This window comes from Carya illinoinensis, chromosome 10 (genome assembly GCF_018687715.1).
Source record: "Carya illinoinensis cultivar Pawnee chromosome 10, C.illinoinensisPawnee_v1, whole genome shotgun sequence".
NCBI lineage: Eukaryota > Viridiplantae > Streptophyta > Magnoliopsida > Fagales > Juglandaceae > Carya > Carya illinoinensis.
Genome location: NC_056761.1, coordinates 1,683,433 through 1,709,060, shown reverse-complemented (window position 1 = coordinate 1,709,060; position 25,628 = coordinate 1,683,433). Strand labels below are relative to the sequence as shown.

The following is a 25,628-nucleotide window of genomic DNA, read 5'->3' as shown; positions in this document are numbered from 1 at the left end:
ACTATTTTATTACTATTTACAAATTATTTTACTATATTTATAAAATTTCATCTAATTTTAGTCCCAATCCAGCTCTTAAGACTTAAGTTCAACATTTATTTTAAATTTTTTTTTAAGATTCAGGCGATCTGTTTATTTCATTAAAAAATAATAGTTTATAACATTGAAATATATACATTTTTTGAAACAATAGAAATATAATTATTTAGACATTTGTTTGGAGTTTTTATGATCAATGAAGTGGGGATTAAAAAAATAAAGCTTGCATTTTATAGGCCGTAAAAACTAAAAAGGGTTTATAATTAATTCAAAACTTGGTAAAAATTAAAAACTCTCTTCTTCCCTCTACGAGGATTCCCAGTTTCTCCTTTCCTCCGAGTCGGTGACATATCAACATGTAAAACATGATTTCCAGAGTGAAACGCCCAAAACCCTAGAATTCCAAATTTCCAATCCAAGTGTCTCAACCCCCCTTTTTTCCATTGAAGAATCATATTACAAGACCCGCAAAAACCAGATGGGTCGACCCGAACCCTACGTCTTGTTTGCCCAGACCTTCAACCATCCACATCTCGACGAGTACGTTGACGAGGTAACACACTCCAGCTTTCTACGAATTTAGGAGCGTTATATTCGTACGTTGTAATTTATGACGCAGTTCTTCTGATTCAATTTTTTTTTTCTTTTTATTTTTTCAAATTACGTGTAGCAACTTCGTTGATTTATTTTTGAAGTTCTTACCATGTTTAGCATATGTCAAACTGCGGCCTATGCTTAAATTGCTTCCTAATGAACCACTGTGCATGGGAAATTACTCAACACGCTCAGTTTACTAAGCTGTTGAGCATATTATTCGTTGAATGCTGCCTTTTACTAATGCGTTGTTCTTATCCAGGTATTGTTTGCTGAACCCGTCGTAATAACTGCGTGTGAGTTCCTCGAACAAAATGCTTCTTCTGCAGCTCAAGCAGTAACGCTTCTTGGGTGTGTGGCGCTTGTAGCTTCTTTTAATATTGAACGCTCCCATTTATCAGTTAAACTAAGATGAACTTGATTCAAACTAACAAGCATGTATTATTTTTGAAATAAAAATCTCGATGGGATTATGTTAACGCAGTGGTACCATAATTTGTTAGAACAAGACGTACTAGTTTTATATGCTTTCTGAAAAAATGCTCAGGTTGTGTTCCGCCATTAATGTATGGTCACATGGGCGGGTTGGTCTAGACTATTTTGTGATTTTCAATGTCTGATCATATGAAATTTTGCTTAAAAACTTGGGAATATTTGGTTGAATTGACAAGTGAAGAACTTGTTTCTGATAAGTTCAGGGTTAGCTTGCAATTAGGTGTCTCTCTTTGTACACTTCCTGTGTATTTGGGCTATGCCTAATAACGTTTATTAATAAATTTCTTACTTATAAAAAAAGTGATGTTTGAAGTATCGGTTAATGGATGAAGCTCGTGCCATGCTATTATTGGATGATATATAAATTTATAATAGAGATTTTTTTAATATTGACTATCAATTATATCTGTTTCAGGGCTACTTCACCTCCTTCATTTGCTTTGGAAGTGTTTGTTAAGTGTGAGGCAGAGACAAGGTTTAGGCGCCTCTGCCTGCCTTTTCTGTATTCTCATTCTTCATCAAATGTGCTAGAAGTGGAGGTAATCTGACCGACCTTCTCCTTGCACTGCTTCATTTGCCAATTTAGTTGAAACCTTGTTGTTTTGCTATTTAACTCTCTGATATTTTTTCTATCTGCTTGTTAACTACACACACTTGTAATGTCCTTCAATGGGTTACTTTTACATGATGGAGAAAAGGTATGGAGACTGCCTGAGTGTGAATAAATCTAATATTGAGGAGTTTTGTGAAGAATTCTAAGGGATAACTGTTCAGAATATATGGACTTCATGTGTAGGAAGTTCCTTTATGAAAATTTAAATTTATCAGCATTCTAATGTTTAAATACTCACCACCATGTGAGAACTTAGAATTATTGTATAATTAAATATAGATCGAGGTTGGCCACTTGCTTGAGTAGTGTTTCTTTTGACGGTTTTTTTCATAAATGTTCTCAGCAAAAATATGAATTTTGTGCAGACATGGATGTTTATAAAGTGGAAAATGATTTGTGCAGGCCTTGGGCGTGCGAGTCTTGCACAATCCTTTTGAAAAAAGGTGTGACTCACCATAAAGGTGGATTTTTTTGGGTCCAACTTTTTTTTTCAAATGGCCTGCACAAAGCTTGCTGGCCCGAGGCATATCAAGCATTACTCTTGTAATGTCTCAAAATTATTATTTTCTTTATAAATGGTACAGTTGTTTTCCATGAAGATGCATTTTATTTTGTGCTCAATGTATTATTTTTTCATTTACTTCACTATTGTTGAAAGAAATGTTGGGGCTGTTGATCAAAAGAACATATATAGTGATAAGGTCACTAAAAGATGTACACAAGCTGTTTGCCTCGAGAAGTTAATTGAAGAACTTCGTTGAGGTATGGATGTGATAGGATTTCCTGTGCTTGTGAGATCTATTTATTGTGGATTATACACCTTGAGAAATGAATAGAAGAAATTCATTGTGGTATGAGTGTGATAGGATTCTGTCCTTCTGAGAATCAATTTCCTGTGGATTAGTCTTTGGGGCTTACTTCAAATAAGGTTCAATTTGGGCATTCAAGTCAGATGATCTATCACCTTGTTCATCTATGATTTTGATTCATCTCGATTTTTTTTTAAAGCATATACTCTGAAGTTTTGTGTTTGGGTGGATTTAGCTGTATATTGAAGTAGTCAATTATTTTGTCAGGCTGTTGTAACTAATCATCTGGTTGTAAGGGGCAGCTACCGCAGTCTAAGTTTGGTTATATATGGAAATACAGCGGAGGATCTGGGGCAGTTCAATATAGAATTCGATGATAACTCGCTGAGAAATTTAGTTAGTTCTGCTGAGGGAAAGCTGGAAGATCTCCCGCTGGCTTTGCACTCAACTAACCTGACAATTGAGGAACCCATATCCTCTTTGAGTGCTTTGTCCATTCCAGTTGCTGCATTGGATATATCGATTGAGCTCAAGCAATTTATACAGCTGTTGTTTAAGATTTTGAGGTTGTCGACACTTGGGGATGCAGTACATACAGTTGTAAGCACTTTGGTTTCAGCAGCCTCTTCATATGTTACATGTGAGTTGCATGATGCTGCAAACAATTCCAACAATCTTACAAGGGCCAAATCAACAAATTTTAAGGTGTTGCTGAGCGTAATTGGTGAGGCCAGGGAAGAGTTTCTTGAGCTCTATAAAGTGCAACAGGAAACCGGGAATGGATCTGTTGACTTGTTGGCTGGATGCACTTTTGTTGATTTTGAGGCTGATTTGGTTAATTCCAAAGAGTTGGTGGATTTGTACAGCAAGTACTTCAATTTTAGCAGCAACTCCTCAAATTTTGGACATCATGATCTTTCACAGGTGATTTAACTACAGTCTGCTTCACTCATATATTACACCATGTAACTTATCAAAAAAAAATATATTACACCATGTAGTTACATCTAATTAACATAACAAATAGAACCAGAAAAAAGGATAAAGAACATACGCTCTCAACATAACAAATAGAACCAGAAAAAAGGATAAAGAACATTCGGTCTCTTCCTCCCTCTCCTCTCTATCTTGTCCTGATATTTAATCCTATCTGTTCTGATCTCTTATCTTGAATTCAGAAAGAAAATGTACTTCTGGGGTTGAGTGTGGCTCTCTTCTTGTGCTCCAGTAGAGAGAGCTGCTTTCACTTTGTAAATAGTGGGGGATTGGAGCATCTTGTAAACATTTTTGGCTGTGACAAGCCAAATTCCATCTCCATCACGTTGCTACTACTAGGCGTTGTCGAGCGGGCTACTCAGTTTTCAATTGGATGTGAGGGATTTTTTGGTTGGTGGCCTCGGGAAGATGAAAATGTCCCATCTGGTGTAAGTGAAGGTTATAGTCAATTGTTAAAGTTGTTGTTGCAAAAACCACGTCACGATGTTGCTTCTCTTGCAACTTATGTCCTCCACCGTTTACGATTTTATGAAGTTGCTTCGAGATATGAGGTATGCTTTGAGTTTTGTGAGCTTGTGTTTTTGTCGGCATGTCTCCATATCTTATTTATTGGTATCTTGAGGTAATTTCTCTCTTTTCCAGTGTGCAGTTCTGTCTGTTTTGGAAGGTCTCTCAGCTGTTGGTAGGGTTACAAGAGATACCTTGAACATGCTTATCAGTGCTAAATCTGAACTTAAGAGGCTCCTGGTCAGTTGGAATGTTTTATTGCATTTGTTTCTGTTAGTATCTGAGACATGCAGTAGTCAGTACCTTTGCATCTCAAAATTTTGTAGTTTTGTAATTTAATTCTTGTTTATGTTTATTGACAATTATTAATGCAGATGCTGATTAATGACTTATAAAAAAATGCAGAAGTTGATAAATTCACATGGCCTAAATGAAGACCCCTCTCCAGTGGCTCGTGCAAGCAGATCACTGATTCTTGGTCAAACAGAAGGATTATTGTCGTATAAAGCAACCAATAGCTTGATTGCTTCATCAAATTGTTGTTTTTCAATTTCAGATATTGACTCGCATTTGCTAGAACTAATCAAGGTATATCAGTGTACTAGTTCTTCATCTCAAGCAGATCTTGGATATGCATCTACTTATGAATGCATGTTTGTATGTGTGTATTTGTGTATGTACAAGTGTGAGCATACTTAAATGTGTGGATATATGTACAATATATTTTTTTGATAAGTTTTTGAAATTTATTAGAAACCAAATGGTATGCCCGAGTACACAGGACTTGTACAAGAAAACTACCTTATCAAAAGGGAAAGAAAACACCACCAACCTATGCCCTAAACCCACCATGTCCCATCCCACAAAAACAATCCCTGCAGAGGTTATACAACACCAAACACCACAAGCTATGTAATGAACTCCCTATAAGACCCGGAAAAGCAACACAAATTCCTTACACAAAGCAAAATTAGAACTGAGGACACCCTTGATCAAGCACAGAGCACTTCATGGTCTGGCCTTGATACGCTCTCAATCAATCTTCCCTTTAGCTCTACTACAACTCGCACTCCAATAGTCAAATTAATGGAGGATAGCCTTCTTAACTCTCTACTACACAAGAAGTATACAAGAGAACCCCTATTCAGGAGAATAGTCGTTTTTATAAATTTCAATTTGTTATTGATTGATGGAACCTTTATTCTCCAATTTGTGAGTGGAATTTTGACGTGCAATCAATTATATCTTTAAATGGCTATGATAAATTCTTGGTGATACTAATAGTTAGCATGTTTTTGTGGAAGCAGGAAAGGGGATTTCTCCCCTTGTCAGCTGCTTTGTTGTCATCATCAGTATTGCGGTCTGAAGTTGGACCTGCCATGGACGTATTTGTGGATATTGCGTCTTCAATCGAGGCCATAATCTTTTCACTTCTATTTTGTCGCTCAGGTTTTGTTAGTGTACATGCTATATTTATTAATCTGACTTACAACTTTTTTGTTTCTAATTGTGTGTTTTTATTTTTCAGGCTTAATATTTCTGCTAAATCATCCTGAACTTTCAGCTACAATAATTAATGCCCTACGGGGTGGGGATGACTTGAATAAGGAAGAGTTTCTTCCTCTTCGGTATGCATCTGTTTTAATATCCAAGGGTTTCTTTTGCAGCCCTCAGGAAGTTGGCATGATTGTCGGGGTGCACTTGAGGGTGGTTAGTTCAATTCTTGATTAAACCTACAATTTCTCAGTCCTTTTTTTTTTTTCTGGTTCTATTACAGGATTGTCGCTAAGTATAGTGGGTTTTTTAATGCTTTGGTGCAGGTTAATGCCATAGATCGTTTGCTTACATCAACTCCACACTCAGAAGAACTTTTATGGCTTTTGTGGGAACTTTGTGGCCTATCTAGGTAAGACAGATTCTCTCCTTTGTAAATTTAAAATTTTTAAACCACTTTAATGGTTTGACTTGGATTTCTTTAAATGATTTGCAGGTCTGACTGTGGACGCCAGGCTCTACTGGCTCTTGGATATTTTCCAGAGGTAGAGATGAGCATGCTTTCTTAAGTTATTCAGTGTGGCATTTAGAAGTCTCACTTTAGTTCCATTGATGCAGTCACCACAGTACAAGAGATGAACTAGCATCATATAATATTTTCAGGGTTATTTGATGATTGTGTTGTGATTGATTTGCCAGATTCTTCCCTTGTGCTGAGATATATTTATCAAAATTTCTAAATACTTCAGGTGTTTAATATATCATATCAGATGACCTAGGTTTTAATTTGTTTGATATGATATAATTTTCGGGTGCTAGTAAAAGATTAGATGTTAGTGACTTGTCTTTAAGAAGGGATTCAAACCCAGGTCTTTGCTATGATTTCTTTGAGGCTCTGACACATAATCTAGGTGGAATATTTAGTTAGCAGTAACCCTCTCAACACTGGTGCAATTTATTAAGGTAAATAGTTGATAATGCTCTTGAACCTGTTAGCACAACATTATTTTCAATTGAATGTAAACATGTTTTTCATTGCAGAGAATCTCGTTAGATGGCTACAAAGTAATATTCTGTAATGCTTTATAATTATCATTTTTGTAGGCTGTTTCAGTTTTAATTGAAGCACTACATTCTGTCAAGGAATTGGAGCCAGATGCCAAGATTAGTGGTAGTCCTCTTACCTTGCTTACTCTTTTCTTGTCCCCTGCTTTAATCTTGAAATAAGAGAAGGTACTAGTATGGCATACTTTTCTCTTGAAAGGACCAATAAGTTGTAAAGCAAGTTAATTGGGAAACTTAGATAATAGTAAGATTTTTTTTCTAGCAAGTTCAACAACTCTGTGAATACAGTGTTATATACCAAGTCGCAATTAAGTTTCCTGTCTACCTAGGCTATGCCTTCTGCATTTTTTTTGTACAAATTTTTTCAATTATTGCTAAAAGAATATTAATGTAAGTGCATAGAAAACTTAAGAAGAGATCAGTCAAATGAATTGAAGAATAAATTTTGATTGATTAAATTTATCAAATTAATGTGTTCTGTTAAATTTTTCAGTGATGCTAACCAGGATCATCTTCGAGCTTTAAGAGCTTTATTGTTATGTTTTGAAGCTGTCTCCAGGCTTTAGAATCAATTTATTTAAGTCAGAAATTGTCCCAGTGGGTTCAGGCAGAAGTATTTATGATTTGGCCAATATTCTGGGCTGTAAAGTATCTTCTTTACCTATGAAATATCTTGGGTTACCTTTGGGGGGGGCTCCTCACAAATCTGTGTCTATTTGGGATGGGGTAATTGAGAAGATTGAGAGGAGACTAGCTGGCTGGAAAAAGCTTTATTTGTCCAAAGGGGGCAGAGTTACATTCATTAAAAGCACCTTGTCTAATTTAGTCACTTATTACCTCTCTCTTTTCCCTATTCCAGCAGGGGTGGTAAAACAAATTTAGAGGATTTTTATAAATTTTTTATGGGATGGTATTGGGGAGGAACGTAAATATCACTTGGTGAATTGGAATAAGGTATGTACTCTGGTGTCTTGTGGAGGTTTGGGTGTGCAGAATTTAGAGCTTTTTAATAAAGCTCTCCTTGGGAAGTGGCTTTGGAGGTACAACAATGAGAGAAATGCATTGTGAAGACAGATTGTAGATGCTAAATACGGAAGGATGCAGGGGAATTGGTGTACTAATGAAATAAAAGGAGTATTTGGGGTGGGATTATGGAAGTCCATTCGGTTGGGATGGGGTGATTTTGTCAAAAAATGTTCAAGTTCAAAGTGGGATCCGGGACTAATATTTTCTTTTGGCAGGATGTTTGGTGTGGTGATTTAGCTCTTGAATAAGCATTTCCCAGACTTTTCAGTATTGCTAAAAACAAAGGATCTGCTGTGGCTGATTCATATTTGTTTTCTAACAATATGTTGAATTGGAATGTGGAATTTAATAGTGATCTACAGGACTGGGAAGTGAGTGAAGCTGCTGATTTCTATGTAAAACTCTATGATTTGAAGATTGATCAGATCAGGGAGGATAGGACGCAGTGGGTTCATGATAACAAGTCCAGACTCTCTGTGAAATCCTATTACAAGGTGTTAAATAGTCATGGTAATATAACATATCGCTGGAAATGCATTTGGAAAGCTAAAGTGCCCAGTAAAGTTGCATTGTTTTGCTAGTTGGTGTCGCTGGAGAAAGTTTTAACTACTGATAATTTGAGGAAAAAGGGGTTTATATGTGATGGATTGGTGTTTCATGTGTAAAAAAGATGGTGAATCTGTTAACCACCTGTTTCTTCATTGTGAAATGGTGACTGCCTTGTGGAATGAGTTATTTGCAAGGGTAGGCATTGCTTGGGTGATGCCTATTCATGTGGTGGATTTCTTGGCTAGCTGGCAAGGTGCAGCGGAATGTAGAGGCAGTACAGCTGAATGGAGGATGATTCCTTCGTGTATTTTTTGGTGTTTATGGCTTGAGAGAAATGGGAGGTGTTTCGAGGATTGTGAACGCACAATGGGGGAATTTAGGGATTTTTTCTTTAGCACTTTAGATTTTTGGGTGAACAATCTAGTGAGGGATATGAATATTTGTAATGCCTTATTTTAGTACTATTTTGTTTTAGCTTGTATTTAGGTGTATTTTCTTGTATGCTTCCTGCGTACTTGGGCTATACCTATTTACTTGGAATAAAATCTCTTATTACCTATAAAAAAAAAAAAAAAAACAAATGTAAACTCAGTTAACATCTCAAACAACTATAGCCAATGCACAAGTTGTGTGCCGGTGTCTTAAAAATTGAGTTCAACATGCGTAATTCATCTAATGAAGTTTCTTTTTGATAGGTTATTGCTGTTATAGATATTTGAAATTACTGTTGGTCAATCAGTAAGTTTTTCATATTTTTGTTTGAGTAGTTTTTTTAAAAGCTTTATGTCTGGTTTTATTTTTTTGAGGTCGGGGAACCTCTCCAAGGCAGGGCCCTTCGAACCTATCCCTGCAGAGTAAACTCTAGTCCCGTGCACAGCACCCTCGGAAGTTTCCCTACATGGAACTGGTTAAATTGCTGGCTATTCACCAGGGGGTGTGGCCCCAAAGGATTGTTTGCACCTTATGTCTGGCTAATGGTTTGAAATTAAAATAGAACAAGTTATTGTATATATATATAAAAAAAAAAAAACTGAATGAGAAAACAAATCTGGTATAAAACACTTCTCCTTGGGATGTTTGAACTTGTTGAAATGACAATGGAATTTTGGATGTCCAGGTGCTGTACCCCTAAATCTTGCAATTTCTCACTCTGCTGCTGAGATTCTTGAAGTCATTGTTACTGATTCAACGGCATTGTCTCTGTGTTCTTGGATTGGACATGCTTTAGAGATCCATAGGGCTCTACTTTCCTCTTCTCCAGGGTCAAATAGAAAAGATGCTCCTACACGGCTGTTGGAATTGATAGATGCTGGTGTTGTTTATCATAAGAATGGGGCGGCTGGTCTTCTTCGATATGCTGCTGTATTAGCTTCTGGAGGAGATGCCCATGCCCCCTTAACTTCAACCACTGTTGTCGTGTCAGATCTGGCTGATGGTGAGAATGCTGTTGGAGATTCTTCCAGCGGTTTTGATGTCAATGCCATGGAGACTCTTGGAAAATATATTTCTGAGAAGTCTTTTGATGGTGTTACGCTCCGTGACTCTTCTGTGGCACAGTTGACAACAGCATTTCGAATTTTGGCATTTATTTCGGAGAACTCAGTATGTAATTTTCTGTATATTACTTAGCTTAAAATTGTAATATTGACTTGGCTCATTTTAGTTCTTTTGGCGTAGACTGTTGCTGCTGCAATGTATGATGAAGGTGCCACAGCGGTTATCTATGCCGTTCTGGTTAGTTGCAGGTTCATGCTGGAGAGGTCCTCAAACAATTATGGTAAGTTCGTTTTTATTGTTTTTAGTGGTTTACTCTTTTGGATACTTGCCAGAAAGGGTTCCTTTTTTTTTGATAAATAAATGGTTTTATTGATCAAAGAAAGGCAAAGCCTGAATTACAAACTCTGATGCCCCACCTAAGTAGGCACATTAGAGGCAAGAAAATCTTGAAAGGCCATACCATTAAAATCTAAAGCTATGGCCCATCTACAAAGAGTTCTAAAAAATAAAAGTTTGAGTTCCTCCAGTGATCTTTCATGGTCTTCGAAAATCCGCTCATTACGCTCCCTCCACAAACACCACATAATGCATATAGGGATCATCTTCCACATAGTTTTGATTTGTTGTCTGCCTCTTATGCTTGGCTAGTTAGCCAACATTGTCTCCACGGTTTTAGGCATCACCCAGGCCATCGCCAATTGAGTGAAAACCTCGTACCATAGAAACCTTGCTATTTCACAATGCAGTAGTAGATGATCAACCGACTCTCCTCCTCCTTTACACATGCAACACCAGTCTGCGATAATGATCCCTCTTTTTCTCAAGTTGTCAATGGTAAGGATCTTACCCAAGGAAGCTGTCCAAACAAAGAACGAGGCTTTGGTTGGTGCCTTGTGACTCCATATCTTCCTCCAAGGGAACTCGGTATTAAGCTCTGGAGTGAGAGCTTTATAGAAGGATCGAACGGAGAAAATACCTTTACTTGCTGGAATCCACCACATAGCGTCCTCTTGCTGGCTGTTTGGTCTTATGGAGTAAATGAAACTGTAAAAATCTGCAATGCTACTTATCTCCCAGTCCTGTACTACCCTACTGAAATTAATGATCCAAGTAGTCCGTCCCCCCACCAACTCCATCACATCTGCCATTGAGGCTTCCTTTTCACTTGCCAACTGGAAAAGGTTAGGATACAGATCTTTTAATGCCCTGTCACCACACCATACGTCTCTCCAGAATTTTATCCTAGATCCTTCACCCACCTGAAGTTTAACAAAGCGATTAAACACCCCCCAGCCTCTTCTAATGTGTTTCCACAAACCTACTCCATAGGCCCTTCTAACTTCTCTGGTGCACCAACCCCCCCATAAGCCACCATATTTCTTCTCAATTACCCGTCTCCATAAAGAGTCTGGTTCCCTGGCAAATCTCCATAACCATTTGCCCAATAAAGCCCGATTGAATACCCTTAGATTTCTAACCCCCAGACCACCTCCCTGAATAGGCCGGCACACCTGCTCCCACTTTACTAGGTGGAATTTGAACTCATCCCCCAAGCCCCCCCCCCCCCCCCGCCCCCCACAAAAAACAAAAAATCTCGTTGGAACTTCTTAATACGGGCTGCCACACTTGTTGGTATCGGAAAAAGGGATAAAAAATAAGTGGGTAGGTTGGAAAGTGTACTCTTTATCAAGGTAATCCTTCCACCTTTTGATAAATAAATTCTCTTCCACCCCGCTAATCGCTGCTCTACTTTCTCAATCACTGAATCCCAGAGCGTGGGAGCCCTCGAAGCATTCCCCAATGGAAGTCCCAAGTAAGTCATAGGGAAAGAGGTTGTCTTACAGCCCAAAGTTCTTGCCAAGTCCTTATATGGGATTGTGTGCACACATGAAAACTTGTAATAATGTATTTATAGGAGAAATGATGTACAAAGAGAATTACAAAAGTCTACTTACAAACTAACGTATTTTAATGTGATACGTCAGATTATAATTTTTTATTTATTATAAAGTAGATCTAACACATCAAGCTATGTTACTTTTTAAGCTTCATTTTTGTAATACTTTTTGTAGACTAAACATTTCTCATATATAGACACATATACTTAGGTACCATAACCCGCAATCTGTTTTTTTTTTTTTTAATTTATTTTTAATTTTTGTCCAAGACCATATTTGATACTGTTATGCATATAATTAATTGAATTTCTTTCACTGTTGTTTGTAGTGCAGTGAGGTCGTTGTTAGCATCTTTTGTTCCTTGGAATTTTATCGTTCCACTAGTTAATTTATTTGCATTTTACCTCTTACTTATAAAAAAAAATTTATTTGCATTAAAGCGGGCCCTTGACATTGTATTAATATCATATACTTTTCATAGTCTTGGCAGATGTCTTCTGTTTTTGATCATCATCCCCTTGTTTTCTCTTGAATAGATTACCTTGTTGACGAGGGCACAGAGTGCAATTCTACATCAGATTTACTATTAGAACGTAATCGTGAGCAGAGCTTAGTTGATCTTTTGGTTCCTTCTCTGGTGTTACTGATCAACCTTTTGCAAAAATTACAGGCATGTCTTTTAAGAATCTGGCTTCTTAATTATGTATGGCTCCCTTATCTACTGTGGCCGTTTTAGGAATTTTCATTTCTTAGCATACATTTAATATTATTTCCTAGCGTTTCTTATTTAAAGGATTCCTTATCTAATTTGCCTAGCCATTGGGACAGCCCTGAATGTGACATTGGTAGTTCAAAGCCAATTTAACAAGCTTTGTTAAGTGGAAACTTCCCTTAATCCTGGCCTCGAAGATGGCGCCATTTTAAAAAAAATAATCATGGAACTGTTTGACTATCCTTGTGTGTTGAAATTTCAAGGTTACATGTAACGCTCCAATGGAAGGCCCAAACCATATGGCCTATACTCTAAAAGGACTAGTCAATGATACAATTGGAGTCCCATTTGAACCTTATAAGGAGCAAGAACTTCTCATTCCCAAGTAATGTGGGATCCCATACACCACCTACCTTCAATCTTATCATATGGGGTATCACAATCTACCCCCCTTAAATTCCCAACGTCCTCGTCAGGCCTGTCCATTGGAATAGGCTTGATACCATTTGTAACGCCCCAATAGAAGGCCCCAATAGAAGGCCCAAACCACATGGCCTATACTCCAAAAGGACTAGTCAATAATACAATTGGAGCTCCATTTGAACCTTATAAAGAGCAAGAACTTCTCCCAAGCAATGTGGGATCTCATACACCACCTACATTCAATCTTATCATATGGGGTATCATTTTGTCATTGACTAGTCTTTTTGGAGTATAGGCCATGTGGTTTGGGTCTTCCATTGGGGCGTTACATTGCATGAACCCAACACCTAGAACGCAAGTCGTTCGGTGAAATTGGCTCCACATAACATAAATAGACTAAGCTCTTTTCCTCTGATAACCTCTAGGATTTAAGCACTGTCCTCGCTGTAGAGCAGGTACGTTTATATGGTGCTGCAAGAAAAGGTGTTTATGTGAGAATGTTGCAGCAGAAATGGGTGACTGACAAAATGGTAGACCTGTTCAGATGCCAGGCAGTTGGTTTTTCATAATAATTAACTGAGAAGTTTAGGTTGTCTGTGTGGTCAGTTGCTATCAAGTACCGAGAATCGTGCTGATAATGAACCTTTTTCCTGAGTAATCTTATTTAACGTTGCATGCGTGGGATTTTCTATCCAGATCAAGGAGTGTGGAGGATTTCCAATATTTGGTGTATAATAATATTCTTGTTTAGTGCATGAGATTGGCCCCTTTCTTTTGATATCATCTTTATCTTTGGTCTGCCACTATTCTTTGTGCTAATGGTTCACTGGGTGCAAGGTGCCAATATTTTTCAGAACTGTAATACTTCGAGACTGCCATTGTGGCTACATAAGAATTGGCCTGGCTGATATGAGACTCTAGTACTTAATAGTTTTTATTGTCTTCTTGTACAATCGTCTTATTATCTTTCAGGAAAAAGGAAATTTCTTCTGGTACAATCAACTTTTCTGTTGTAATATTATGACCTTCATGACATTCTCTACCTATACCAAAGTTGTGTTTGAATAGAATTTGTTTCGTTGCCATGCCTATAGGAAGCTAAGGAGCAACACCGAAATGCAAAACTAATGAATGCCCTTTTACGATTGCATCGAGAAGTAAGGTAATTTCGATTTTCCTTTTGTTTGCATTTGAGAGCTGTGGCGATGTTGTCTGTATATGATTTAGTTTTTAGTTTTTGCTATGTAGTCCAAGGCTAGCTGCATGTGCAGCAGACCTATCCTCTCCTTATCCGGATTCTGCACTTGGTTTTGGAGCCGTGTGCCATCTGATTGTGTCAGCACTTGCTTCTTGGCCAGTATGTGGTTGGACTCCTGGCCTTTTCCATTCCCTGCTTGCCAGTGTTCATGCTGCTTCTTTCCTGGCCTTGGGCCCAAAAGAGACGTCCAGTTTGTTGTGCCTTTTGGTATGCAAATTTTCCATTCTCATATAATGTCATTGATCCTTTATTCTCCATTCTGGTTCTGTTTATTAGCTTGATATGTTTCATACGTTTTTTCCTGCATTGTCAATGCGTTGACTGGCATTTTGTGATGGTTGACTAGTTTTATTCTTAAATCTCTTTTGTATTGCAAGAATGATTTATTTCCTGAAGAAGGTATCTGGCTTTGGAAAAATGGGACTCCCTTGTTGTGTGCATTTAGAACATTGTCCATTGGGACTTTATTGGGGCCTCGGAAGGAGAGGCAGGTCAACTGGTATCTAGAACCGGGACATGTTGAAAAGCTTCTTAGCCAATTGACACCACAGCTTGACAAACTTGCCCAAATTATCCAACAATATGCTATATCTGTATGTCACTTTCCTCTGGATTAGTTTTCTCTCTCTTCTCTGACACTGTTGAGAAAGGGTGAAATTGAATTTGGGGTTCTGTTTTTAATTCTCTTTTTAATAGGCATTGGTGGTCATTCAAGATATGCTACGTGTTTTAATAATTCGCATCGCTTGCCAAAATGCTGAGAATGCTTGTGTACTTGTGCGACCCATTTTCTCATGGACTCGTGCCTGTGTTTCTGATTCCTCTTCTCCATCGGACATGGATGCTTACAAGGTGAAGATTATCTTTCACATCATAGTCATGTTTATCTAGCCTGGTACTTCTACTTGTAATTCTTTTTTTCCCAATTTTCAGGTTTGCAGATTTCTTGATTTTCTTGCTGGCTTAATGGAGCATCCTTGTGGCAAGGTTTTCTAATCTTTTACTAATTTTATTGTTATTTTTTACTATATATGGGTTTTTTTTTTTGTTTTTTAAAAATCCTGTGTTGGGCTAACTCACAATCACATTCTCTTGCAGGCTCTATGCTTGAAGGAAGGTGCTGTTCAGATGCTCACACAAGTGTTGGAGAGGGTTTTTGATTCCATTGATTTGGACACAAAACATATTCCAGACAGTAAATATTCTACTAAATGTGGATTTACTTTGATTAGTTGGTGCATCCCTGCATTCAAGTTCATCTCACTACTTTGTAATGCACGAACACCCAGGCAATACCCTGGCAGATCCAATTTGTGAGTTGTAATGTGTTTTATATTCTTTATTTTGATTCTTGTATATTTGGTGAATCTAACCATATAACTTTTAAACTTATTGATGGTTTATCAGGTGCAATTTTGAGACTTTGAGTGCTGAAGACTTTTTACTAATTTTACGTTATCTTCTCAAGTTTTGTATGGTAACTACTTGTTCCTTTCAACTTGTCAAAAAAAAAAAAAAAAACTTATTCCTTTGATATAAATGAAGCTCATTTTTTTTTTTTAAAGTTCATGCTGCTATATATATTGTTAATTATTTTATAGAAGTTTGTGTTGTAAAGTGCTTTTCTTTTGATTGTAAAATGTCAAAGATCACTATCAGTCATTGGATGTTTGATTGTTTCCAGGTCCTACCGGTTGGAAAAGAGTTACTTGCATGTCTAGCAGCCTTTGGTGAATTGGGTTCTTGTAGTGAAGGTCGAAGTGCTCTAGCGGCTATTTCCTTTCATATTCAATCTGATACTCAGGAACTCGAATTAGGGAGAGGAGATGAAAGGGATGGCAAAGATAATCTTCTTAGTGAATTTGAGTGGAGAAGGCACCCCCCTATGCTAAGCTGTTGGAAAAAGTTGTTAACATCAGTTGATACCAAAGATGGTCTGTCAATGGATGCAATTGAAGCTGTTGACGCTTTGTCTTTGAGTGCTGTGCGCTTTTGCATTGATGGGAAAAGGTGAGTTCTTTTATGCATTATGAGGAGAGGTGGTTGTGAGTATTTGTCTATAGACTTGGATTTATGTTGACAAAAGGTTTATCGTCACCACTTTGTTGCTTGCATTTATATTCATTAATTTGTCATTTTGGTTACCTTAATATGGTTTGCTTGCCCCCTTTCTTCTGTATTTATTAACAATTTTTATTAATCAACTTAAGAAAGATGTTATGTTCTGTGCAATGTATCCTTCACGGCCCAAAGATCAAGTTTTGTAGCGATTAGTTTTTGTACATTTGATTTGTTGGGTTGTAGACAGTGACTTTCGCAAATCTATAGCTATGTAATTGTAAGTTGTTAGTGGGCTCATCGGTGTGTAGCATGTAAAAGCTACCATTGTTAGTGGTTGCTTGAGTTCTTTATCAAACTTGTCTCTTGAGATTTTTTCATAGCCTGCCAGCCATATAGCCCATCAATGCCATTTATAGCATATCGTAGGTATGGGATTCAAACTATGGGAAGGATTGTTGGTTGAGAAAGGTTACAGCTTCTTGTGTTGTTGTGCACGTGTTTATGCATGTAACCTTCCTGTGGGATAGAAACTTACTTAGCATAAAGTTATTAGGTGTTATATCCAGTAATTCAGAGCATAATTAACATCAGGGATATATACATAGACAATCAAGTGTTTGGAGGTGTATATTGCATTATAAACTGAAGCAGTGGGGTTTTGAAGATGAATTTATGGCATTACTCACAAGAATAGAGGCTGGATATGCACAGTCCAAATAAGAAATTTGGAAGAATGCCGTGCATTCAAGTTTTGGGACTCGCGCGCGCGCGTCCCTTAACGCTTCCCCTCCTTCGCTACGCTCGTCCTCCCTCGGGGAGGAGAATGTTTCTCACTCTGTAGGAGCTGCATACGAATTACGGCTCCCCTCTGCTTTTGAGGGCGACGGGACCCATCCCTTAATTTGGCCAAAAAGAGAGAGAGAACTCAAGAGGATTACGTGGGCCATGAAAGATGGGGGGGGGGGGGGAGAGAGAACTGGAGAAGAGCTCTAAACGGGGGCGTCTTAAGGGGGAGGGGTAAGATGGTTGCTTTATGAAGCCAAAAAAAAATATCATGGAAAATAAAGGGGCAATGAGTATAATAAACAGCTCCAAGTTAGAAACTTACTTCGTCAATGGAAGGGTGATATTATTTGCTTACAGGAGACCAAATTAGAATTCATCACAAGGGAATTAGTTCGGGGCTTATGGAGAGGTCAACGTGTAGGGTGGTCGTACTTGCCTTTGAAAGGAACATCTGGTGGCATCCTAATTATGTTCGATAAAAGGGTGGAGGAATTTGTGGGTGAGTTCACTATGGATTGCTCTTGTAGAAGACTGTTTCCAATGGGCATTCACTAGAATTTATGACCCTAATGTTGATTCGGAGAGAAGGTCATTGTGGGAAGAATTGGTAGGACATCTTAATTGGTGGGAGTTACCAAGCTGCATAGGGGGCACTTCAATGTAACTCGCTTCCTGAGTGAAAGATCGGGTGTGTTCTACATCATTCTTGCCATGTGGGAGCTTTTTGATTTCATTTCAGAGCAGGAGCTTATGGATATTCCATTAATTGGAGGTACGTTTACTTGGTCCAACAACTGGGAATTCCCATATTGGTTGAGGATTGATAGGTTTTTGTTAACTCCTGGCTGGGAGTTACATTTTCCGGATGTAACTCAAAGGAGATTACCTAGGTTATGCTTTGATCACTTCTCCATCATGTTAGACTGTGGAGGCATCCAAGGGAGTAGAAGTTATTTTAAATTTGAGAATATGTGGCTTAAATATGATGGTTTTGTAGGTAGGGTTAGACAATGGTAGTCTTCTTACAATTTCCAAGGCCCTCCAAGCTTCATAATGGAAAGAAAGCTAAAATCATTGAAACAGGATCTTAAGCAATGGAATGAACAAGTTTTTGGCAATGTGATGCAACAGAGGCGCTTTCTCTTGGAGGAGCTACTTGGTATGGAAGGTGAGGAGGCAAGAACTCTCTCTCTGAATCTGAGAGATCCCGCAAGAGTTAGGTAGTCACTGGACTTGAAAGAGTAACATTGTTAGAGGCAAGGTGGCCGAGAACTAAATTCTTTGAGATCAGTAGGGGCCACAGAAGACCCATCCAAGTGACCCCATAATTCCTTTCCTTTCACAAACATTCAAAACTGAAATTCCCAGCTTCCATAATTCTTTCCATTAAATCGAATGATTGAATTTTCACCCGACATAATGACCACAAAATCAAAATGAGTGACCTGAATACTGACCTGAAAATGCCAAAATACCTGAAAATACCACTGCTAGAAAATACTACCAGAAAATGCACCAAAAAACTGAGAAAATCTCTCTGCAAAAGCCTACACACAGAGCCTGAGAAAAGTTCACCGAAAGAGGCCAAAAAAAAAAAAAAACACCTCTCTAAAGAAACAGAAACTGCTGAAATTTCCTGTAGCCACTGACCCACCAACCGAAAGCTCCAAAAAAGGCCAAAAACACTGCTCTGAAAAACAGAGTGCCGACAACTATGTAGAAAGAGTTGCCCAAAAAAAATAAACCAGAAAGTGAAGGCAGAGAGTGCTGACACAAGCCAAAGAAAGTATCTGCCAAAAAAAAAAAAAAATTGCCCAGAAAATTCTAGGGCTCTGGTACCATGTCAAGTTTGCTTGAATACCCTCAAATGAGAGTTTCCGTATATTATATATGCTGCCAAGTCTTAATTACAGCCTACAAGTCATCTGTAAAATAGGAAAGAATAAAGGAATACAAGAAAGGAAATAAACTAAAGTTGGCGCCTATACACATATATACAACTACTGCTGTTTACAGCCATATATTTTTACTGCCATATATAGATATCATTGACATATGCCTCTTAGACTAGTGGATTTCCTTGCAAGCTGGAGAGGCCTTTGAGGCAACTTACAAGTGGTAGCAATCTGGAGAATGGTTCCTATATGTATGTGCTGGTGTATTTTGTGGGAGAGAAATGATAGAAGCTTCGAAGATTGCGAGAGAACAATTGATGAGCTTAAAGTTTTCTTTTTTAGAACTTTGTTCTTATTGGCGAGGGCGATTGTTTGTAATGGGCTGAATGTCCATATGATCTTCTACTTTCGATTGTAAACTCTAATTAAGTTATTTTCATGTATACTTCCTGTGTACGTGGGCTTTGCCTACCATGAATAAAATTTCTTCATTACCTATCAAAGCAGCATTTTTTGTGTGGACCGCCTCTTTGGATAAGATCCTCACAACGGATAATTTGAGGAAATGAAGGGTGATCATCGCAGATTGGTGTTGAATGTGCAAGAATGGGGGGAATCGGCGAACCATCTCTTACTACACTGTGATGTAGCTCGTAGGTTATGGCACAAGGTATTTAGTAGACTAGATTTGGGTTGGGTTGGGTTATGCTTGAGATAGTTGTGGCGGTACTGGCTAGCTGGACAGATTTAAGAGGCAATCAGCAGATCAAGGCTGTATGGAAGATGATTCCTATTTGTATCATGTGGTGCGTATGGCAGGAGCGTAATGAACGGACTTTTGAGGACAAAGGGAGATCGATGGAGGAACTAAAAGCTTTCTTTTTTAGAACTCTTTGTACTTGGGCCATTGCCGTTAATTTTAATGGTCAAGCCTTTCATGACTTCCTTGTATCTATTGTCCCTACTTAGTTTAGGGCTTTCTTTGTAACACATGGCTTTGCCTATTCTTTGATTAATACACTTTGATTACTTATCAAAAAATAAATAAACTGAAGCAATGGTCATTGGCAATTAGTTGATGGCCCTCTGTTAGTTTATTATGCTAGGAACTTGCTGTTGATTTTAGTTTTAGGCTTTTAGCTTTGCTTGCTGTGTGATTTCTTTGTTTGCTAGCTTTTTCAATCCTCTCTGCTGAAATGGTAAAACACTTGCTGATCTGAACTGACTTGAGGATTATGCCCCTTGTCTTCTGTATGAGCATAGTTTATCACGTGTTATCTTTAGTTACTGCCACAAACTCTTCCTATAGTCTCAGATGGAGTAATATTTGATTGTACTTATTATTTTCGTCTTTCCATACATTGATTCTCTGAAATTGATTTGACTGGCTCATTGATTCTCTGAAATTGATTTGACTGGCTAGACTTACAGTTTGCTTGTTGGTTAGTTTGAACTTGGACAGTGTTGTTGCATTGAAATTCCTTTTTGGGCTTCCTGATGATATGCATGGGACTGGTGGCTTTTCTGAAGATAATATTAATTACATCCACGAAATGATTACTTTATTGAATTCAAAGATCACTGCTGATCACCATGCAGCCACCTCTGACGTAGACACCTCTTTGTATCGGGTATGGTTAAATTTAAAATTTGGCTTTGCTTACGTTCTTTTCTTTTCCCCTTGGCTGCTTGTTTACCACCTGACTTCACTATTACCGTTTCATTTTTTGTAGGCCACAGAGTCTGCAAAGACATTGTTGTTAATGTTGCAGAAGCCTGCCGGTTCTGTTAAGGTGGATGATATTTTTTCTAGTGAAAATGTTCTTTTGTTGCCAAATTATGTTAGGGCTTCATCAAAGATATATCGGATGGCTGATGGCAGTGCTGAAAAGGATGATGATTGTCTTTACCTAGGACTAGGAGACAAGTTCCTGTGGGAATGTCCTGATGATAGATCATCACAGACAGCTTTTCCTGGAAAGAGAAAAGTTTCTTCAGTGGACGGTCTAAGTAAACGCGCTAGAGGAGAAAATTCACCGGCTGAGCTTGTGGCCCAAGGTGCATTTCCACGGGGATTGGGACCATCTAATGCCCCTTCTGGTTCTACTCGCAGGGACAACTTCAGGGGGCGGAAGCCAAATACCAGCAGGCCACCATCTATGCATGTGGATGACTATGTTGCAAGAGAAAGAAGTATTGATAATACTAGTAATTCTAATGTAATAGCTGTCCCACGAGTTGGATCTACTGGTGGAAGGCCGCCGTCAATACATGTGGATAAATTTATGGCCTTAGAAAGGGAACGCCAGAATCCAATAGCAACAGTTGTTGGGGAGGCAGCAGCACTAGGGAAGAATCTAGGTCCTGAGAATGGCACAGATTTGGAGAAATTCAAGTCTAAGCAATTGAAAACAGAGCTAGATGATGAACTTCAGGGAATTGATATAGTTTTTGATGGGGAGGAGTCAGAATCTGATGACAAATTGCCCTTTCCTCAGCCAGATGATAATCTACAGCAGCCTGCCCCACTCATAGTGGAGCAAAGTTCTCCCCGCTCAATTGTTGAAGAGACAGAGAGTGATGTCAATGAAAATAGCCAATTTTCTCACCTGGGTACTACAATAGCATTGAATGTTGATGAAAATGCCCAAAGTGAGTTTTCTTCACGTATGTCAGTCTCGCGTCCTGAAATACGATTGACTCGAGAATCAAGTGTTTCTTCAGATAAGAAGTATTTTGAGCAGTCTGATGAGACAAAAAATGTTTTTCCAGTTAAGATCTCAGGCAGGTTTGATTCTGCAGCAGCAACAGGTAGTTCTGGTTTTCCTGCCTCTGTTTACAATGGTTCGTCAGCATCATCTTTGCAATTGCCGGTGGAGTCTAGGATGAATCCACAAAAGGTTTATGCAAATAACAATCCACAAATTCCTGTTAATGTGCCTGGGGCTATGGGATCTCAAGGACTTTATGATCAGAGATTTCCTCCAAATCAACCTCCTTTACCTCCAATGCCGCCACCTCCAACAATCTTGCCCGTTATGTCTCAGACTTCTGATGTACTTCCTATTCAATCATCGCCATTTATTAACCCTGTAATGGATGTACAGCAGTCACTTCCTGTTGCCTTCCAAGTAAGAGAATTTCCGCCCCTCATTCACAAATTTTGCAGCAGCAATGCTGCCTACTGCTTTTTTCTTAATTTGCATTTATGTAATTACACGTCTTTTTCTTCTTTTCAGGTTCAGTCAGATTACCTATCCACCTTTAACAACAGTTCAGCAACATATGTATCTTCCCTTCCCATGCCAGATTCCAAGTATTCAAGGACTTCCATCCCTTCTCCCAGATCTGCTAGGCCGCCTCCACCACTTCCTCCTACACCACCTCCATATTCATCTAGCCCTTTTAATTTAGGATCTACTAAAACTTCTACCTCACCATCCTCACTATACAATCCAACAAGTGTTGGAACATCTTATCTACCACCTCCCTTGATGCCATCCACAAGTTTCAGTCGACCAGCTTCGATCACCCTTTATGGAAGCACAGCAAGTCAGCAGCTCGGTGAGAACCCACCAAGTATCTTGCAGAGTCTCGCCATCCCTCAGCCTTCGATTCCAACATTACATTCCATAGCCCAGTTGCAGCCCTTACAACCCCCTCAGCTTCCACGTCTTCCCCAGCCACCTCAGCATCCTAGGCCATCGATTCAAGCTTCACAGCAGTTAGAACAAGGAGTACCTTTGCAAAATCAAATTCACATGCAAGCGCATCCTCTGCAGATGCTGAAACAGTCACAAATGTCTCCCATCAATTCCTATTATCAATCTCAACAGCAGGAATTTTCACATGCACAACAGCAAATGGAACTTGTTCAACAGCCAGTTTTACATCAGCAGGGGGATGTTGCAATCCATCAGCTACAAGATCCAGGAATGTCATTACATGAGTACTTCAAATCCCCAGAAGCTATTCAGGTATTTTTATGTATAATTCATGGGAAAGAATTCTACGTATGTAGTTATTAGTATTGCTTTTGTTCATTCTGATCATTGTTAATCCCCTTTCATGGCAGTCTTTATTAAGCGATCGGGATAAACTCTGCCAGCTTCTGGAACAGCATCCTAAACTAATGCAGATGCTTCAGGTATATGGTTTTATTCCAATGATTTATGCTTCCTGTCTTTTGGCTTTCTTCTACCATGGAAGTGTTAATTTCTCGTCAGCAACAAAAAAGATACAAGTAGTAAATGTTAATCATGCTTAGGTGTTTCTCTTTTTACGACCTGTGTACATGGGCTATAACTATTGCTATCAATAAATGTTCTTGCTTACCTATAAAAAAACAAAAACGATATAAGAATTATATGGTTCCTGTGTTGAACAATAACTTTATTTATACATACTTCAGGTCTGTTCTCCTAGTTATGTATTCTTTGTTTGAGTCATTATCTTTGTTTGATAATTACAAGAGGAAGCCAAGGTTGGAAGTTTTCTGTCGCCCAAAAAATTATGAATATTAGTTTCCATTTTTTCCTAATTTTCTGGTGTCATGCCACAGGACCATTTCCACTGTCATTTCTAGTCCGTTGCATTTTTTATTAGAGTATGAATTAGCCTTTTTGTATTTTCCGTCTTATGCACATTAGCATTACATGTTTTGGTTTCTTTGGCAGTATGTTACTGTCATTCTTTTTTCACCTCAACTTAGGTTGGCCTTGAAAATCTCGAGCCACACCTAGACATCTTTTTCATTTAAAAATCCTCACTTATGGTTTTACTGATCAAAAAATAAAATCCTCACTTATGGTGGTAGAAAACCATGCTTACATCAGAACACCTTGGGGGATACAAAAATATCATCAAAGCCCAAAACCAAGGCATGTAAAAACCTATATCCTCTTTGATCTATTCCAAAAGCAAAGTTCTTTTACAATGCATGTAAGGAATTCACGTTCTGTTGACTGGAAAGGCTCCTCGTACCTCTCTCGGAAACTCATTCCTTTGATTGCAGTCTCATGATACGTCATTCGCTCCCAATTTAGCCAAGTAATTCACCACTTGGTTCACTTCTCAAAAGACATGGCTGATGAGGATATCACAATCACTTCTGACTACGGTGACTTGGTCCCATAGGTCCCAAAGAAACCATGGTGTCCATTTAGCTAATCTACTACCACCCTGGAATCTGATTCCACCTCTATGGATAACAAGCCAGGGCCTGCACAACATTAAACCATCCAAGAGCCCTCTCACCTCTGCCTTTGAGTTTGTCTGTCCCCTCCCCATAGAAGTGTGAGAAAGCCATCACAACATGCCCTTCTCATTCCTCACTATCCCATTCTCTCCACGCATTCTGTGGTTTCCGAAGCAATAACCAGCAACATTTGAGTTTAAATGGCCTATGCCAATGCAGCACCTTTATATGCTTGGAGTCCTCGCATCAATGAGTGTAATTTCAAGCTGCTGTAGCCCTAAAATATCTGAGCTATGAAGGGACTTTATTTTCTTTTTGAGTAGTATATAACTGTCATTCTGATGCTTAAATTGGTGGCTTTTGTGGTTCCACAGGAAAGGTTGGGTCAGCTATAGCACACGGTGGAGGAATTAAAAGATGAGCTCTTACCTGTTGTGGGTTACTTCAGACCTGGAAGCTACTGGTCCGAGTATGTAATGAAGTCATTGCCCCAGCAGTCATTATTCTTCGTTGCAGGAATTACAAATGTTGTTGGCATTGATGTTATTTCGATCGTGTTTAGTCTGCTAAATTTTGTCTTAGTAATGTACTATATACACGTATTCTTTAATCTTAATATTCATTAAATTGCATCCGAATCATCTTATTTTCAACGGGAAAAGCTTTTCATGTATTTTGTCAACAGCTGAAGATGTGGCTTTTGACAAGAAAGGTGGAGGTATTAGTCGACAAATTTGTCAACTTGAAACGGGTGTATTTCGTAGATGTGTGTTGTATTGAGATTGTAGAGAGCAACAATGCTATCATTAACTCGATGTATATAGAAAACCTCATCACTTTCCGTTCGATGTGATTGACGCAGAAGTCAGTTTATTGACTCATGAGGCCTTAGTTCCTGAAGGATTGGGGATTTGTTGCGAATTTATTTAGTGTTATTGCGTAAGAATGTCTGGCTACATTCCCGAATTTGTGGACTTGCGTTGTTGGTCTTGTTTTAGTGAATTTTACTTTGGCCTCTCTTCTATATTTCTTAAGAGTAAATAATTAATGTCATTATTGCAAATGATATGATAATATCTTTTGTGCTGCGTTAAAAATGTATATTGGCTTCTTCAAGATTGATTGACTTGCTCACTACCCAGAAAAAAATAAATAAAAAAAGAAGTAGAAAAGATTGAGTTGCTCACTATCTCATAGAATCATGGTATTTACATCGAAAAATACGAGTTGCATGATCCAAGAAGCCCATGATCCGAGATTTTGTTCGTTACGAATTTAACAACCGACCAATGAGACATTCCTCCTTGACGAACTTATGAACGTGCCTTGCGCGCAATAAAATGTCGGCCAAAAATGAAAGGAGAGAACACCTTTCTCCTCGGTCATGAAATATTCTAACACTAGGAAGACATAGAAGATGGAAGAAAAAATGTATGAAGGTAAATGAAAAATGCAACGACTTGATACCCAGAAGTTGTAAAAATGCATGCTCGATCTAGTATCAGCACATTTAATCCAAATAAGAAAATACATAGGGTCGTTTTGATTATAAAAGCCTCACAAATTGATGCGACAGCTTACGATCATGACTGATCAGGAACTCCGATAGCTCATTGGAGTTTTCTACGGATAAGTATTGACACACAAAGTTGTTTGGAAAAAAAGGGATTGATCGATGGAGAAGTGAGCTATTATGTAAAGATAGGTTAGAATT

The 25,628-nt window shown here is 38.4% G+C and overlaps 1 protein-coding gene across 2 annotated transcripts; it reads left to right on the top strand.

The window, feature by feature from the left end:
* Positions 1–325: 325 nt before the first annotated feature.
* On the top strand, positions 326–24,924 carry LOC122279584 (protein virilizer homolog). 2 transcript variants are annotated; one of them, XM_043090288.1, is made up of 28 exons: positions 326–592; positions 896–984; positions 1,544–1,667; positions 2,818–3,474; positions 3,729–4,097; positions 4,189–4,293; positions 4,459–4,641; positions 5,361–5,502; positions 5,582–5,763; positions 5,874–5,959; positions 6,044–6,092; positions 6,652–6,718; positions 9,305–9,789; positions 9,865–9,964; positions 12,119–12,252; positions 13,812–13,874; positions 13,952–14,182; positions 14,353–14,568; positions 14,672–14,827; positions 14,909–14,962; positions 15,074–15,288; positions 15,383–15,452; positions 15,660–15,985; positions 20,165–20,348; positions 20,451–21,848; positions 21,957–22,694; positions 22,793–22,864; positions 24,289–24,924. In XM_043090288.1, the coding sequence occupies exons 1-28, from the start codon at positions 518–520 to the stop codon at positions 24,307–24,309; spliced, it is 6,591 nt and encodes a 2,196-aa protein (XP_042946222.1). In that variant the 5' UTR covers positions 326–517; the 3' UTR covers positions 24,310–24,924. The 2 variants fall into 2 exon arrangements, with proteins under 2 accessions (XP_042946222.1, XP_042946223.1); XM_043090289.1 differs by having other exon boundaries at positions 13,812–13,879; positions 13,966–14,182.
* The last annotated feature ends 704 nt before the right edge of the window (positions 24,925–25,628 follow it).

Bases quoted from the DNA above. Each gene is read 5' to 3' on its own strand.
- LOC122279584 (XM_043090288.1), top strand. From the start codon at position 518: ATGGGTCGACCCGAACCCTACGTCTTGTTTGCCCAGACCTTCAACCAT. The intron at 4,098-4,188 runs GTATGCTTTGAG...TCTCTTTTCCAG, and splicing joins AAGTTGCTTCGAGATATGAG to TGTGCAGTTCTGTCTGTTTT. The intron at 15,453-15,659 runs GTAACTACTTGT...GATTGTTTCCAG, and splicing joins ATCTTCTCAAGTTTTGTATG to GTCCTACCGGTTGGAAAAGA.